Here is an 18,159-nt window from a genome sequence, read left to right on the forward strand (position 1 = left end):
CCGGACGCTCTGACCAGAGCGCTCGCTCTGAATCAGGGCCCTCCTACCTAAAAATGGAGCGGCCTACTGGCCGCTCGCATAGCTGTGGGTGACCACCCACAGCTTATGCGAACGGCCAAAAAGATGGTCGCGACCATTGGGCTTACGACGAGACCCTGTGGTAAGGTCTCGCTGCCGCAAGCCCAGGAGTGCTTTTGGCTCTATCAGCACGCCCCCTTTGGTGCGAGACCCATAGCGACAGCTTGGCTGTCGCTATGCGGGTCTCGCGCATGCGCACGACGGAGCTCCCTCCGTCGTGCGCATGCGCATTAGGGCACCATCGACCCGCTTGCGAGCGCTCAGCGCTCGCGAGCGGGTCTGAATTAGGCCCTCTGTACGATTTGTATTTAGAAAAGGTACGATTGTACAAACGACCATACGATCCGATGTATTAAGATGTGTCACATTGCACTGTTCCTTTGAAATCTTTGTACAAAACCATCAGATCTACGATACCTATACCCGACTGCGGGGACTTGCATTGCATCGTAATCATGTCTGAAAACACTACTTTTCACACGATTGGTCGTTACGATAAGTCAAACAGCCAAATCGTGTGAAAAATCGCCCCGTGTATGGGGGCCTTAAGATGTGGTCCCATAATAAATAGTACAAAAAGTTTATTAATCATGTTTTGTTTTCTCAATTGAAACCACTTGCTAACTACAGATTGAAATTGCATATTATGCATATACAGGTTGAGTCTCCCATATCCAAATATTCCAAAATAGGGAATATTCCAAAATACTGAATAATCTTGCCATGACTGAGATAATGAAACCTTTGATTTTTGATGGTTCAATGTACACAAATATTGACTAAGGCACAAATTATTAAAAATATTGTATAAAATTACCTTCAGGCTGTGTGTATAAGGTGTATATGAAACATAAATGAATTTTATTTCTGTACACAAACTTTGCTTGAGCCACAAAATTATTGAAAATATTGTATAAAATTACCTGCAGGCTGTGTGTATTAGGTGTCTATAACACATAAATGCATTCTGTGTGTATATTGGGGTCCCATTCCCAAGATATTTCATTATGGTATGCAATACGGAATATTCCGTTATCTAAAATACCCCTGGTCCCAAGCATTTTGGATATGGGAGATTCAACCTGTATATATAGACTCATCCTCAGATTTCATTTAAATAAAAAAAAAAAAAAAAAAAAGAGCTAGGTGTAAATTTACTAAAGTGAAAGCTTATAGAAGATGAGTTTTTGCCCATAGCAACCAATCAGATTCTACTTAACATTTAACTAGCACCTTCTATAAGATAATAGCTAGAATCTGATTGGTTGCTGTGGGCAACATCTCCACTTCTAAAAACTTTCACGTTAGTAAATTTACCCTCTTGACTACATATATCTGGATTTTTAAAAATCCTGTAAGAAAACTAATGTCTGTGCATTTTTATGGCTGCCATCAGTGGAAAACATTATCTGTTGAGTTTTCTGGCCTATATTGTTATGAGAAAAAAGGTACAACAGGAGAAGGAAAGAATACATTAGAATATGCATTAGCCCTTAAGCAATATTATAATCATTGTTCATAAAACTTGCTAGTCTCTAACAGTCATTAACGAAAAGGTTATAGCAGAGGTTCCCAAATGCAGTCCTCAAGACACTCCCACAGTTCTGGTTTTACAGATATTCATATTGAGCACAGGTGGTTAAATTAAATTGATTGAGGTATGTTATAGAGTGTGTACATTAATATCACATTTGCATACTAATGCAGGAAATTAATTTATAGTAGAATCTTTGTTCATATACACAGATATTGTAATAGGCCCATAAGCACTATATACTGTTTGCTGTATATTGTTAAAATGGCATGCCCACATGTGGTTTAAACAATAGATTCCATGTGCTCTTCCCTTTGGTGTAAGGCTTTGAACCATGTACTTGATACAATAATGGTTGTGTGTATAATGTGATACTAGGGATGGATGCGATTGCATAGTTCAAATAGGTTTGTTATCGTTAGAGATGAATTTGGAATGGCGTTGGTAGTTTCTTAAAATGGCCGATTCCATGTGGTTTAAACAAAGGAATCTCATGTGCTTCTCTCCCCCTCCGCCCATTTAACCATGTACTAAACAACAGCCCGGCCTAATGATAGCTGGCTGTATTAGATATTGGAATACTATATAATGCCATGTTTGCCTGCAAATATCATACAGTTGTGGTGTGTGAGAATGGTGTCCCTTTTACCAAAAATAGCTTAAAGGTGAGGTGAGCTCCACATCTCACTAATAGGTATCGTATTGCGAAAGAGCATTGAAGTTTATTTTCCCAAATATCATGTTTTGTTAACAATCGGCATACAATATCCAGTTTGCATATTTATAATAGTATTGCTAGAAATGTCTGATTATGTGGTGTAATGAAGGAGGTGGATGGATAGATATGTGAATTACTGGATGCATTACGTTGGTATTACAGAGCTATAGCATCATGGGAGTTTATCTTTGTGCCACGAGGATTGGATGTGTGTAGTAGATATTGCCGCCGGTCGGCGGTTCAAATCCCGACATCGGCAGCCCAGCAGGGGTGAAAATCCTGATCATCAAAAGGTAAGTATTGACTAACCCTATTCTACCCCCTAACCTCCCCATCCCCGCAGCCTAACCCTAAGTCTCCGGGGGGGGGGGGGGGGGGTGCCTCTAACCCTAACCCCCCCTTCCCCTAGCCTAAACCTAACCCTCCTGGGGGGGGGGGTGCATAGCCCTAATTCCCCCTGTGAGCCCTAAAACCTAACTCTCCTCCCCGCGGCTGTCCGCACCCAGTTTGCCTTTGTTCGGTATGCAGGGCGTCGGTCTTCCGGCGTAGGTCTAATTACAGGCGTCGAGTTTTCAGCGCCTGTCTTTAGTACCTTGCTGGGATTTGACAGTCGGGAAGCTGGCAGTCGGGATTTAGACCGTTGGCTTCCTGACTACATCCCGGTTTGGATATAGCACATGTGCCATCCCATCCCCCACACATCCCATCCCCCAATTAGCTCTCTCTCTCATCATCTATGTTTATCTTATATTGTATTCTGACTAATATTGTGAAGTTTAAATACTGTTTTATGATATACTTTATGTATGTGGGCTTTATGAGCATTGATTTGATTATATAAATACACGTTTACTTTAGTACATCGGGTGTGCAATGTTTTATTGAAATGAAATTGTCCTAATGATTAAAAGGTATATAATTCTGGGTAACACTTTGCGAGTTCATATATTATAATATGCTATTAAATTATCAAAATAGAATATTTGCTTCAGACATATGAGATTAAATCAGGAAACTGCATGTACAAATAAAAGCAAGGAACAAAAAAAAAAAAAAAAAACCCAACAAGGTACTACTTAAGTCACCTGTGGTCAAGCATGGATACCTTAAAACATGGACTGTTTGTGCCTTGAGGAGCGAGTTTGAGAACCTCTCGGTTATGGGGTAAAGGACAGACAACATGGATTTAAAAGTATGATAACTTGGGGAAGAGGTGACAACATTTTTCAAAATAATATGTAACATCCAGGAACACTGCATGCACAGCCATTTTGAACAGAATCATATCAGAAGAGAATCGCCAACATTTGGCTGGGAAGAGCATATATACTAGTTGCCACTCTTGCCCTAACCCAGTGGTACCCAAACTTTTTTGACTCACGGCGCCCTAGAATATCAGCATAGTTTTCACGGCACCCCTAAGTTTAAGTTTGTTATTGAGAAAGTCAGACAAAAATAAGTAAAGTAGTAAAGCTAAGTAAATTGTGCTTACGTGTCATCCATAGGTTCAGTTATGTGGTGGAGGACAGGTTTACACTTCTGTTTGTCCACATATTTATATTACATTGGCTATAATAATTTGATTTGGTGCTGGACCACCAACCTGAGGCACCCCTGCAAGTGTCCGGAGGCACCCCAGAGTGCCACAGCGCACAGTTTGGGAACCACTGCCCTCACCTATTATTAGGCATCAGGTGTGCAGTCTTCAATGGGTACATTAGTTATAATTTCCCACCCTAACCTATAAGGGAATGGGGGCCCTATTTACTACGATCTGTATTTTAAATGTGGCTGTGGTGTGAATTTTTAGCATTTTGATAATTTAGGAAATTTTAAAGGAATTTATCAAATATCCCTTGCGGTAAAGCTCTGTCCCTGCGAATCCCCTCCTAAGTCTTCTTACTGTATTTTTCGCAAAAAATAAATCGAGAAGGTGTCCATGCATGCAACGCCCACTCGCCAATCCCCCCCATGACCCCTTCACTTACACTTACCTCAGTGATCGATGCTCCGGTTAACTGGTCTCCTGCACTGTGTTCCTCTATGCAGCAGCTGACCGGGGTCACATTGCAGGAGCCGGGAGACCAGCTGACCGGAGCCCCAGAGGACATCACCGAAACACCGATCACCGGTCTCTGGATGCAGGTAAGTGGGTTTTTTTTTGTAACTATTTTTTTTCCAGTGATCAGCTTGTCACAGCTGATCACAGGGGGCCGGCTCCCGGCTCTGCTCTGCCTGTTAGAGCAGAGCAGGAACCATGGGAAACAATGGATAACACCATCTCCAGGTGACGTTTTTATCACAGGGCTTCCCCTGGTATTTTTTCACAATATATTTTTAGTTAATCTCAGGCAGATTGCAGTTCCTATACTTGTAGTGGGAAATGCGATCTACAGTACATACTAAATAAATGCAAGTTAAAGGGCATAGTCTAGCTTTTCATGAAAACTACTCTAATTGCCCTGTAATACATTTATGTGATACTAAAATAATGTGAAAAGGCTGTGAAAACACCATTTTTCAAAAAAACTTTGTAAAAATAATATTGATAAATATGGCCCTGGGTGTGCAGTATTCACATGGGTATAGTAGTGATAAGTGCCCCAATCTAACCTAATAGAGACTGGGAGTGCAGTCTTCACATGGATATACTAGTTATGATGGCACTAACCTATTACTGACCGGGGGCCTGATTCAGACCCGCTTGCAAGCGGGTAAATGGTTCCCCACTGCGCATGCGCCGCCTCCGGCATGTGCATGCGCGAGAGCCGTCCTGCGACTGCAGCTCAGTCGCTACAAGACGGGGTAGCTGTCGATGGTGAGTGACAGCTCGCCCCGTTTTGTAGGCGGGGAGGGGGGGCGTTTGTGCAGGCGTCTATTAGAGCAGGAAGTCCACTCAGGCTTACGGGAGCAGAGACCCTACCAGAGGGTCTCGTCGCAAGCCTGATGGTCGCGATAACCGCGACGGACTCCTGGTCGCTCGCACAAGCTGTGGGTGGTCACCCACTGCTTTGCGAGCGGGCTGGGAAAAAAAAACACCCTGATTCAGAGCGGGCGGCTCTGAATCAGGCCCTGGGTGTACAATATTCACAAGGGTCCATTAGTTATAATTGACCCAACCTAACCTATTAGGCACTTACCGCACATGAGAACACTAGTTATATTTGCCTAAATCTAAGCTATTAGGGACTGGGGGTGCAGTCTTCACATGGGTACACTAGTTATAATTGCCCCAAGCTATTAGGGACGGGGCATGCAGTCTTCACATGGGTACACTAGTTATAATTGCCCCAAGCTATAAGGGACAGAGCATGCAGTCTTCACATGGATACACTAGTTATAATTGCCCCAATCTAACAAATTAGACATTAGCTGGAACAAGTTAAATGTATTCTGCATACTGCATACTGTCCTTGTTGCTCATGAAACTGCATCTTTCAGATTTTTTTTCTTCTCGATACGTTCAATGAGGGCTGCTTGGAAATGTTTACATTAGGTAAATTATAAAGTTACTAAAGCTGTAATTTAGGGTAAGTTTAAAATTGACAGAAAGCATGCTGCTTGTCACATTCTGATTAGGGGCAGCTTCTTCTTTGCATTCAGAAAGGTTGAGGGAAAGTGAAAGGTTTACCAAGAACACTCTTAATACCCTATAAGTGATAATGGAACTCACTGACCTCTGTCTGGGATTTCATCTGCTGCCATAGCAACTGGCAGCTCTCAAAACGCTCTTTGCCATCTTCTGGATCCTTAAGACCTTCATTAAAATAGTTAGCTGGAAGAAAAAGAAAAGGCAATTATATTTCAATACTTAAATAAGTGAAAAGTTACATCTCAGACAGTGGAACTGTTTGTCGTGTGAATTTAGGCAAATACTATGTGATATTGTAGAACAATATGTATCCAAATACAATATGTGAAGAGCATCGACAGCTTAAAAATCCTTTTAGCTACATATGTGCAAGTACTGTATTATTGAGAATGTGAACAAACCTCTTGCAGGCATACGTGCAGGGTGCTGCTGCAAAACTTACTGTGACATCATACCTCTAGGGTCAAATTCAATTAGACTTTAGGAGCATACACACTAGACAAGGGGTTCCCAACCACGGTCCTCAAGGCACACTAACAGTCCAGGTTTTAAGGATAGCCATATTGGAGCACAGGTGACTTAATTAGTACCTCAGTTATTTTGATTTAACCATCTGTGCTTAAGCATGGATATCACTAAAACCAGGACTGTTAGTGTGCCTTGAGGACCGAGGTTGGGAATCACTGCACTAGACGATATGCTCCCTGAGCGATATCGTCTAGTGTGTCCCCGGCAGGCTGTGCTTAATGTTGTTCATGACATTGAGCACACCCGCTGAACGATATCACTACTCTCTCCCCCATTCCATAACATGCAGCAACCTGACGACATCGCCAGGTTGGCCAGCATGTTAACCCGATGAACGATAATGACGAACAATCCGCGGGAACGCGCGATGTTATCGTTCATCGTTTTTGTTAAAAATGGACGATATAGTGGAGGACAGAACGATAAGGATATCGTTAAGTCGTCCACTTTAATTGCCCAGTGTGTACGCACCTTCTCTTCATCTATACAGATTCTGCTTGTACATCTATAGGCTGTGAGCAGAAACAGCCCGACCGTGAAATAACGCGCAAAGCCGCCGGAAGCTATTTCAGCGGCTATTTGGATCAGGTCCCTAGTGTTATTTAAATTCTAAAGCTGCATACACACACAACGATTTTTTGACCGATAATCGTTAAACGATATAATTTAACGATAATCGTTTGAAAAAAACGTTCACTTTCTGAGTCAAATGATTAACGATTATCGTTCATGCGCGTTCACGTTTGTAGTTCAGTCAGACTTGTCAACTGAACGATTATCATTAAGGGAATATGCAAAAATCGTTTGTAGTTCATAAAAATCGTTCATTACACTTTAAAAAATCTGACAAATAATCTGACAGAAAATCGTTCATAAAAATCGTTCATAAAATCGTTGGTAACAAAATCGTTGTGTGTGTATGCAGCTTTATACTTATATGTGTGGCTTACTTTTTAAATAACTTAATTCAGTTATTGTGGTTACACACTTGGGCGATATATCGTGGGTGCGGTGGCCAGTGTGTACAGATGATATGTCTGGGTGCAGCGCCCAGGCCGAAATTCTCGTATTTGCGGCGGCCAGTGTGTACAGATGATACATCTACACACCGTGCTGTGTGTACAGTCGGTCAGCCGTACGCTCATACACTTGCTGCAACGGCCACGGGGAGGGGGGCGCGACGTGACCCCTGGCCAGCAGGACCCGCGGCCTGATGATGGTTGTTCAGTGTTTATGAATAACCATCATATGCAGATCAGTCGATCTGCAGATATAGCTTTTAGGTGTGTACCCAGCTTTTCAGCTTATATTATATCATGTGTAAAGACAAGGATAACAAATTTTTTTGTATAGTATACCCAAGCAACCTTGCTTATGTTTTACTGAAAGAGGCAAATAAAATCAAGATAAACCTTGTTATAATTAGGATACTGTGATAGGATCACTGGTAAAGTGGTCTGTGGCAGGGACATTTATCCCAGATTCCTGTCCTATGTGTTTAAAATCCCCAGGAGAAAGTCTGCAGTGTAGCAGGCTTGAGTTCCGGCTTTTTGAATAGCCAGTTTGGGACCTGGGGGTTGTGGGCGAGAGGAGAGGGAGGGCTCCACCCACGGCCACTCCAGGTTTTGGTTCTCGCAGCCTGGTAACAGGTTGTTAGGGTTTCCACCTGAGAGTGGCCAATATAAGCCTAGTGTGTTGAGGGCTGATTGTCTCACCTGGGAGAGCAGACAGGGAGTTTGCTCAGAGATACTTGGAAAACCTATCTGTGAGTACTGTGCTGTGCTGTGCTTTGCTGCTGGCGAGGGCATTAGGCCCTGCCAGGTTCTGGTAGTGAGGGAACTACCTGTGAAGTTAGTGCCCCGACAGGGCTAGGATTTACGTTTATGTTTTCTTTGTGTTATTTCTGACATTGTACAATAAAGACTGGCGCCGACCAGCTTGTACTTGCATCCAGACGTGTGTGTGTGTCTACCCAGGAGAGGGACCCCCTAACCTAACTGTGTCACAATATGGTGGAGAATGCGGGCACCCACACACACTGAAGTTGCAGCGAGAGGAAAACTTTCCGTTTAAAAATTAAAGGGACAGACACCCAATTTGTGAGTGTGGAAATAACACTGTGTCCTTGGAGTCCCATAGAGGAGGCGTCAGCCAATGCTCAGAGAGGCAAGGTTCAGCTTCCAACCTACACCCCAGGACAAAATGGAGGATATTATTAAGGCCTTGCTCCAAGCTACAGCAGCTCAGCAGGAATCTACCAGGGCTCTGCAGGAAGCAACAGCAGCTCAGCAGGAGACTAACAAACTTTAGCAGGAATCCGCCAGGCAACAACAGGTCGCCATCGAGGAAACCCGCCAGGCCTTAGCGGAAAACAGCCAGGCCATAAAAGAGGTGGTACAGCACCTGGTCGCCCGGCCCAGAGATGTTAATACTGGTCCTCCCACCACCACTCACTCCATACGAGCCAGTCACTTTCTCCAAAAGATGACTTCGGGCGATGATGTGGAGGCCTATCTCGCCGCATTTGAAAGAACGGCCGAAAGGGAGAGTTGGCCCCAGGAGCAGTGGGCAAGTCTGGTGGCACCTTTTTTGTCTGGGGAGCCACAAAAAGCATATTTCGACTTATGCCTGGCTGATGCCAATGACTATAAAAAACTAAAACAGGAGATCCTAACTCGCTTGGGAGTCACCACATTTGTTCATGCCCAACGGGTCCACCGCTGGGAGTTCCATATGAACAAGCCTCCACGTTCACAGATGCATGACCTCGTCCATCTGTCCTCAAAATGGCTACAGCCCGAGACGCTAACGGGACCACAGATCGTGGAAAGGGTCGTGATGGACCGGTACCTGCGATCATTACCCGCGACTCTGCGCAAGTGGGTGAGCCATGCAGACCCTAAGTCCGCGGACCAGTTGGTCGAGCTAGTGGAGAGGTACGTGGCGGCTGAGGAGCTGAGGAGTATGCCCCACCAAGCCCCGATGGCGCACCGGCGAACTCCCACAGACACTGGTAAGACTGTTCCAGGGGAGAAGGGTGCTGGGCGGTGGAATGTACCTAAGACTGAGGGTGTAGAACCTGGAGACAGGCCTGCCAGGCCAGGAAGGTTCTTGCCCCGTAAACGACTAGACATTACAGGTTGAGTCTCCCATATCCAAATATTCCGAAATACGGAATATTCCGAATTACGGAATATTTTTAGTATGACTGAGAATGTGAAACCTTTGCTTTCTGATGGTTCAATGTACACAAACTTGTTTTAAAGCACAAATTCATTAAAATACAGTATACAATAACCTTCAGGCTGTGTGTATAATGTGTATATGAAACATAAATGAATTTCATGTATGTACACAAACTTTTTTTGATGCTCAAAATTATAAAAAATATTGTATAAAATGAGCTGCAGGCTGTGTGTATAAGGTGTATATAGAACATAAATGCATTCTGTGTTTAGTTTTGGGTCCTATACCCAAGATATTTCATTATAGTATGCAAATATTCCAAAATACGGAATAATCCGATATCCAAAATACCCCTGGTCCCGAGCATTTTGGATATGGGAGACTCAACCTGAAATATGATTCAGTGTTTCCGGTGTGGTGACTTCGGCCATATTTCCGCTAATTGTTCACTTACAACTGAACCTATGCAATGTGATACTGCTCATGTCTACCGCAGGGGGTCTTTCTTTGCACAGACAGCCTGTACGGCTGATCGGCAGGCTGAGACTGATAAGCACATGTGTGTACTTACTGTAGATGGCAACCGAGTAGAGGCACTGTTAGACTCTGGTAGCTTGGTGACACTTATAAAAGCTGAGCTGGTGAACCCCTTGAGGCATAAGGGGAAAACTGTTGGTGTGACCTGCATACATGGGGATAATTGATATTATGTTACTGCCGAGGTGAACATCGAGACACCATGTGGCTCTGCTATAGTTTCTGTGGGTTTGGTGCATGGTCTGATGTACGATGCAATATTGGGGAGAGACTTTGCTCACTTCTGGAAATTGTGGGAAAGCCGTTTTGTTCCAGAAGTGAACAACCCCGGTCCACTTGAGAAGGTTGTCGATATAGTGGAGGAGGGAGTTTCTTCTGAGTCAGAGTTATTCCCTTTTCCTACTATGGTTGGCGAACTAGAGAATGCGGAGCGTGACGGTGGCCCGCCAACTGATGTGCCTCCCATTGAGGTGGGAAGTGTTGTTGGGCCAGTGGATCATCTGCCTGATTTTAGAGGTCAGAAGAGAGGTCTTTGCCGGGGAGCAGTTGAATGACCCTACTTTGGTAAAAGCCAGGGAGAATGTAAAAGTAGTTGATGGTAAACCCGTAGACCCTGATAGTCCTTTGTCCTATCCCCACATGGTAATGTGTCAGGATTTGTTATATCAGGTGACTAAGAAGGGGGAAGATGTTGTGGAACAACTAATAGTTCCCAAAGCCTACAGAAGAACAGTGTTGGATCTGGCCCATGGTCATATAACGGCAGGTCATCTAGGGGTAGAGAAAACCACTGAGCGAATAATGCAGAGGTTTTTCTGGCCCGGGCTTCATAAAGAGGTATCTGACTTTTGCGCATCCTGCCCTGAGTGTCAGTATCATGCTCCCAGACCACGTTTTAAGGGACCACTAGTTGAATTGCCTATTATAGAGGTGCCAATAGTGAGAGCGCACCTGAAACAGGCTCAACAGGCACAGCAGAGGGTATACAACTGCAATGCTCGGTTACGCAGCTTTGCTCCTGGGGACAGAGTGTTAGTGTTGGTTCCCATTGTGGAAAATAAACTTTTGGCTAAATGGCAAGGGCCCTTTGAAATCTTAGAAAGAGTGGGATAGGTCAATTACAAAGTTTACCAGCCGGGGAAAAGAAAGCCGGAACAGATATACCGTATAAATCTGTTAAAGCCCTGGAAAGATAGAACGGTACTGTCGGCCGTCCGAGCCCCTCCAGTAAGTCCAGGGCCCTTAGTTCCCGAAGTGACAGTGGCAAAAACCCTGTCGGCAATTCAACAACGAGAGGTCAAGGAGTTTCTGGTTAGAAATAGGGTGCTGTTCTCTGACGTACCTGGGAAAACCTCGGTCGTTAAACATGACATCATCACTGACCCAGGGGTTAAAGTTAATCTAAAGCCCTATAGGTTACCAGAAGCACCAAGAGCATCGGTGTCGAAAGAAATTAAAAATATGCTAGAGTTAGGGGTTATTGAAGTATCACATAGTGAATGGTCAAGTCCCATTGTGTTGATTCCAAAGCCCGACGGGAGTGTGCGTTTCTGCAATGACTTCCGAAAGTTGAACAGTGTTCCAAAATTCGATGCCTACCCGGTGCCACAGTGGAGAAGGAGGCGTTGGCCATAAAGTGGGCGTTACAAACTTTAAAATTTTCGGTGGAACACAGGCCAGGGGGCCTGTTGTTTAAAGCACACGCGTTGTCACGCGTTCATTGTTTGGGGGCTTCAGTTGTTCCGCCCCATAGGTCGAAACAAAGGGGGGGGGATGTGTGATAGGATCACCGGTAAAGTGGTCTGTGGCAGGGACATTTATCCCAGATTCCTGTCCAATGTGTTTAAAATCCCCAGGAGAAAGTCTGCAGTGTAGCAGGCTTGAGTTCCGGCTTTTTGAAAAGCCGGTTTGGGACCTGGGGGTTGTGGGTGAGAGGAGAGGGGGGGCTCCACCCACGGCCACTGCAGGTTTTGATTCTCGCAGCCTGGTAACAAGTTGTTAGGGTTTCCACCTGAGAGTGGCCAATATAAGCCTAGTGTGTTGAGGGCTGATTGTCTCACCTGGGAGAGCAGACAGGGAGTTTGCTCAGAGACACTTGGAAAACCTATCTGTGAGTACTGTGCTGTGCTTTGTTGCTGGCGAGGGCATTAGGCCCTGCCAGGTTCTGGTAGTGAGGGAACTACCTGTGAAGTTAGTGCCCCGACAGAGCTAGGATTTACGTTTATGTTTTCTTTGTGTTATTTCTGACATTGTACAATAAAGACTGGCGCCGACCAGCTTGTACTTGCATCCAGACTGGTGTGCTGCTTCCCTGCTGCTGTGTGTGTGTGTAAGGAAGGAGTCCTCTACCCAGGAGAGGGACCCCCTAACCTAACTGTGTCACAATACATTTTGAAATATTAATTCCATGTGAACATGAAATCAGTGTATCAGTAATATACACTCACCTGCTGTATGAGAAATCTTTTTCTTCTTTGCACTTGGCTTGAACACAAAACAGCCCTAAAATTACATATACATTAAACAATTGATGAAAACAAAAGTTATAATACAGTGGTGGATTGCTCAAACAGCAACTGGAGGAAGAAAATGGCCACTTGCTAAAAACTGACTTTAATAATTGACCTAAAACAGTGATGGGCAACATACCAACAGCAATTCGAATGTAAGAGAAACAAGTGTCACCACTATAAAGCTGGCCATACACGGTGCAATATGCACCGTGCGATGCGCACCGTGCGATGCGATGGGGGATCCGACGTCCGACATATCGGGCGGTCCCCAGACACGGTGCGATCGGGTTGCCGACTGCCCGCTATGCCGGCTCCCCCCTCCCCCACCCGCATAATGCTGTATGGGATCGCACATTGCATCTCCAGATCGACTGAACCTGCAGTAAGATCTGGGGGTGCGATGTACGACCCCACGGGTGCGCGCTCTGGAGCTCATTCAGATCCGCTTGCTAATATGTAAACACTTGCTGCTGCCGATGGTATGCATTGTGCGTATGCATCGCAGTGCGCATACCTTAACAAAAGTTCACAATGCATTTGCTCGCTGCACATAGACAGCCCAGCAGAGTGAGTGACAGGGGAAGCCATTTGTAGGTGATAACAGGGGCTGGCCATTAAAAACGGGGGAGTGGAGGTGCAAACGCAGGCGTGCCTGAGAATCTCAACGGCATTTTAGAGGTGTGCATAATTAAAAGACAGCGTCATAGTACACGTCACCTGGCTTGTTTTAAGTGCTCGCAGTGCTTGCGGCAGGGTATGGTCAACTTCAAACCAGGGTGGTCATCTACCCTGCACAACTACTCAACCGAGGCACCCTGCCTCACTGCCTAGGAGCTGCTCTCAGCCCTTTTAGAATGTGCCGTGATGGGATCCGGAATCAGCTGTCTCACAGACAAATACGCCTGTCTAATAGATCTAATCCACTGCACAAAGGACTGCTTGGAAGTCGGCCAGCCCCCCTTGTGAACTTCAAACAAAACTAATACAGTATCCGTTTGCGAAAAAAAAGAGGTCATCTTCACATAAATGAACAATGCCCTGACCACGGCACAGAAATGGAGAAAAGAATTCCCCTGTGAAGAATATGACTGCTAAAATGCCGGCAAAACAATCTCATAAATGTAATGAAAGCTCGAAACAAGATTTAGGTGAAACTACGGGCTTGTATGCAAAACCACTTTATCTGTGTGAACATGTAAAACAGATTTAGAAGAGCGAGCGGTCAGCTTGGAGACTCTCCTTGTAAACAATAAACAACTTTCCACACAAGTCACCTTAAATCTACCGACTAAAAAGGTTCAAAAGGATCTCGCTGTAACACCTCCAAAACCAGATTCAGATCCCATGGTGAAACTGGTGGAACATAAGGAGATTGAATCCTAACAATCCCATGCATAAAAGTCTGACAGCAAAGCTAATCACCTCTGATAAAAGAATAGATAAGGTAGAAAGTTAGCCCTTCAAAAGAGCCTGTAAGAAATAAGGAAAATACAACTTAAATCGAGAGGCCAGCAATCCCTGGCTCTCACAACAACCAGATCTTATGACAGATGGCTGCTGTAATTTGCTTCCTATCGTAATCATAATCTGTACCATCGCCTCTGAGAACCATATACATCTCAAGATCTGGGTTTCAAGTGCCAGATGTTGCAAATTTTGGTTCCGAAACAGTACTTGAGTGAGCACATTTTGCCTTATGGGTATTCGCAAAGGTGGACTCAGCATGAACAACAGACCGGGATGTTACACCCTCTCGGCCAATCTGTGGCTACAAGAAGCATGTGCTCCCTCTTTCCAGATCCATGGGAGGACCTTCGGCAACAGAGGCATTGGTGGAAACAGATGAGCAAGCTGAAACGACCAAGATGCTGTCAGGGCCAGGGTATCTACTATGGTCGCCTGAGCATCTCTGGATCTTCCTCCATAACAGGGAATCTTTTTATTTAACCTAGAGGCCATCAGATCCAACCCTCTAACATTCTACTATTGAATGTTTTCTCTCTGTATTCCTTTAGATGAGCACATGTTTAAAAGGCTGGATTTGATGAATGGCATAGAGGTCAGGTTGTACGCAGAGCTACAGTACACTGATATGGCAATGCATATGCTTGTCCCCAATGCTTTCATTCCCAATGCTCACTTTTTGTTAAAAAGCATTTATATGCAAATATGAAAGACCACATTGTTGTATTGAATGAAATGTATTACCTTGGAAACTGACGATGTGGCCATGTTGTTAGACACTGGAAAATAAAAAGGGAGACATAAAATGAAGTCTAGGATCTCCAGGGAGAGAAGTATCACACCTACTTAATAGGACAATAGGATAAGTTGCCCATAGCAACCAATAAGTTTAAGCTATCATTTTATACATTGTATTTGATAAATGATAGCTATAGGCTGATTATTGTATTATGGGTAACATGTAATTTTTCCTACTTTAATACTGAATGTATTTTGTTTCTTTTTCTCTGACTCTTGTCCCTGTATAACTTTGTACATCTGTTACTAGGCTCTTTTATTGAAATTCTCAATCAACTGCTCTTTTAAAGACCTCTTAGGTGGCCTTGGGGGATATGTATCAAGCCTTGGAGAGAGAACGTTGAGAATTTGCTCAAAGCAACCAATCAGCCTCTAATGCAGGCCTTACATTTGGCGGGCAAATCCCTGCCTATGCGAGGATGTACTACCTGTGCAGAGACACTTTCCCCGTCTCCATGCTAATCCGAGGATGGAATCTGCGAATCGAGACTGTCCAACATGTTGTTTTTTGCCGAACACACGACCCAAGCATCAGCACAGGGAACTGGCCCAATAGATAGATGACTGTTATGGGGCCTATACATCATGCATCTAGCACAGTTTAAGCTGATTGGTTTCTTTGGGCAACTTCTCCAATTTATTGCTCTCCAAAAGGGAGATTTACCAAACCTTGGAGAGAGATAAAAGGGTTCATAAAGAACATGAAGTGGCTCACTATGAACATCACTATATATCGCATCACATCGATGCTATATATAGTGATGTTTAGTAACCACTCATGTACACTTACCTGTCCGGCTCTTCCGCGAGCCCTGGACGCAGTGAGAATACAGATATATCGGGAGCCCGATATATCTGTATTCTCACTGCGCATGCTCCGGCGTCCGAGAGCAGCAGGTCAGATGAGACCTGCTGCAATGGACGCTGGGAAAAGGGGGCAGTGCCAGCGCCGGGTGGACAGCAGGGAAGTATGCAACTAACCTACTTTGTCTGGCTTGCGGTACAGATAACGTCATCCTCAGATGGCGAAACAGTTCACAGAAGGCGAATCTGTATCGCAGGAGATGAATGGAAAGCTGAGCTTCCGTTCCTTTGTCTACATCTAGACGCCGGTCATTTAACCCTCGCCGGGATATGACAGTCAGGAAGCCAGCTGTCAGTATGTCAGCCGGCTTCCCGATTGCATACCGCAGGCATGGAGCGGGGGTGCCGCTGGAGAAGTAATACACTTCTCCACAGTAAACTAGCTCCATGAATAGCACGAAGCAGAGAAGAGCCCTGATTTCAGCTAAACAGGGCTCTTCTCTGCTTCATGAATAGACCCCAAAGTACCAACCAATCAGCTTCTGTAATTTTTCAAGCACGTGGCTCCATGTACTAAAATTGCACTTAACAAAGAAATTGGCTATGGAGAGATGTGCATGCACCTAAGTACACCTGTTTTCAGAAGGATCTTTAAAACTAGGGACAGGGCTGTTGCAAGAGCGAACTGATAATTATATTGACTATTAAAATCAAGCGCACATATAGGGGTGGTCCAGTCACAGAGAGGAGTACAACTCTGCATTCATGAATATATATATGCACACAATGCAGGAGTAATTACAGCCAACTTCCATTCTACTCTGCATATTTATATCCCAGACTGCTTGCTTGGATAATAGCAGCTCTATATATATTAGAACAGTGGTTCTCAAACTCGGTCCTCAGGACCCCGCATAGGTCCCGTATTCCAGGTCACCCAGCAGGTGCACAGGTGCATTCATTACTCACTGACACATTTTAAATGATCTACAGGTGCAGCTAATTATTTCACTTGTGATTCTGTGAGGAGACATGGAAAACATGCACTGTTTGGGGTCCTGAGGACCGAATTTGAGAACCTGTGTATTAGAAGATATGCAAATACATCCAGCAATCACTATCACAAGTATCTAATCCCTAAATCGCATGTGCACCGGCACATCCACCACTGCTTTACAGTAGAAAGAAATGCCAAGCATCATAGATTACATATATCAATAACACACTCAGGTTATCGCATACTCGTGTAATGTGTCTGTATATACCACAGACGGCAGCTAGAAAAAAAACTAACAGCACAGGCCGCTCCTGTAACCGAGAGACGGGTAACGTAAGCAATAGCACCGCTCACCAGCAGCAGCAGTGTAGGGATTCTCCGGTGCCCAGTGCTCCCGCCAGTGTCTGACGCCGTTGCTCCATCCCTCCAGAGAGGTCAAAGCCTCAGCGGAGGCCGGGATTGGCGGAGAGCGTGTTCCGGAGGCCGGGTGATCGGAGACCCACGTGTGTCACTGTGACATGCGGCTTCCTGTGTCCCTGCTGCTGGAAGTGTACAGCGAGCAGTCTGTGTCCTATAGCCCGCACCCTGCAGAGAGGACATGGCCTGTCACTTCAGGAGAGCCATAGCCGAGCAGGTACTGTAGGATGTCCTTGTAGCTGCAGCATAAGAGAGCAGACGTGGGATGGGGCTGTGTATTTCCCGGCATCTCAAACGTATTTCCTTGTTTTTCTTAACTTGTTTTAGAAGATTTTATTTTAGCATTAAACGCTGATGAACCGGAGTAAACAAATCATAATATAGTATTTGCAATTGCTGTTTAAACATTTTGTTTGTATAAAAAAAAAAAATACAAGAGCAATAACAAAACTAGTAAACAATTTAGGAGTAATTTCAGTTAGGAGCGAGTTTGCGATTTTGTTCCATAAAACTCACATACATCATGTAAATGCGCACACTCCGGAAATGAGCTAAAGTAGAATTGGCAATTTGTGGTAGTTGCGTGAGGGTGTGACTGTCCCACATCATTTACACCTCCATGTACCTGTCCCACGTCATTTATACCTCCACATACCTGTCCCACATCATTTACCCCTCCACGGACCTGTCCCACATCATTTACCCCTCCACGTACCTGTCCCACATCATTTACCCCTCCACGTACCTGTCCCACATCATTTACACCACCACGTACCTGTCCCACATCATTTACACCTCCACACACCTCCACGTACCTGTCCCACGTCATTTACACCTCCACGTACCTGTCCCACGTCATTTACACCTCCACGTACCTGTCCCACGTCATTTACACCTCCACGTACCTGTCCCACGTCATTTACACCTCCACGTACCTGTCCCATGTCATTTACACCTCCACGTACCTGTCCCACGTCATTTAACCCATTATTC

General features: G+C 44.8%; 2 protein-coding genes across 3 annotated transcripts in view; one reads left to right on the top strand and one right to left on the bottom strand.

Moving 5' to 3' along the window:
- ORC3 (origin recognition complex subunit 3) overlaps window positions 1–17,396 on the bottom strand; it is a 111,613-nt gene extending 94,217 nt beyond the window's left edge. For both annotated transcript variants that reach the window (XM_088471907.1, XM_088471916.1), the window contains exons 1-4: window positions 17,104–17,396; window positions 14,895–14,929; window positions 12,621–12,675; window positions 6,008–6,105 (exon numbers count right to left, since the gene is read on the bottom strand). In XM_088471907.1, the coding sequence (XP_088328033.1) occupies window positions 6,008–6,105; window positions 12,621–12,675; window positions 14,895–14,918 (177 nt within the window). In that variant the 5' untranslated portion in view covers window positions 14,919–14,929; window positions 17,104–17,396. The remainder of the gene's footprint in view (window positions 1–6,007; window positions 6,106–12,620; window positions 12,676–14,894; window positions 14,930–17,103) is intronic.
- The window catches only part of RARS2 (arginyl-tRNA synthetase 2, mitochondrial), an 86,743-nt gene continuing 85,426 nt past the window's right edge, over window positions 16,843–18,159 (top strand). The window contains exon 1 of the mRNA XM_088471930.1: window positions 16,843–17,383. Within this exon, the coding sequence (XP_088328056.1) occupies window positions 17,348–17,383 (36 nt within the window). The 5' untranslated portion in view covers window positions 16,843–17,347. The remainder of the gene's footprint in view (window positions 17,384–18,159) is intronic.

This window comes from Taudactylus pleione, unplaced genomic scaffold (genome assembly GCF_031769625.1).
Source record: "Taudactylus pleione unplaced genomic scaffold, aTauple2 ptg000015l, whole genome shotgun sequence".
Classification (NCBI taxonomy): Eukaryota; Metazoa; Chordata; class Amphibia; order Anura; family Myobatrachidae; genus Taudactylus; species Taudactylus pleione.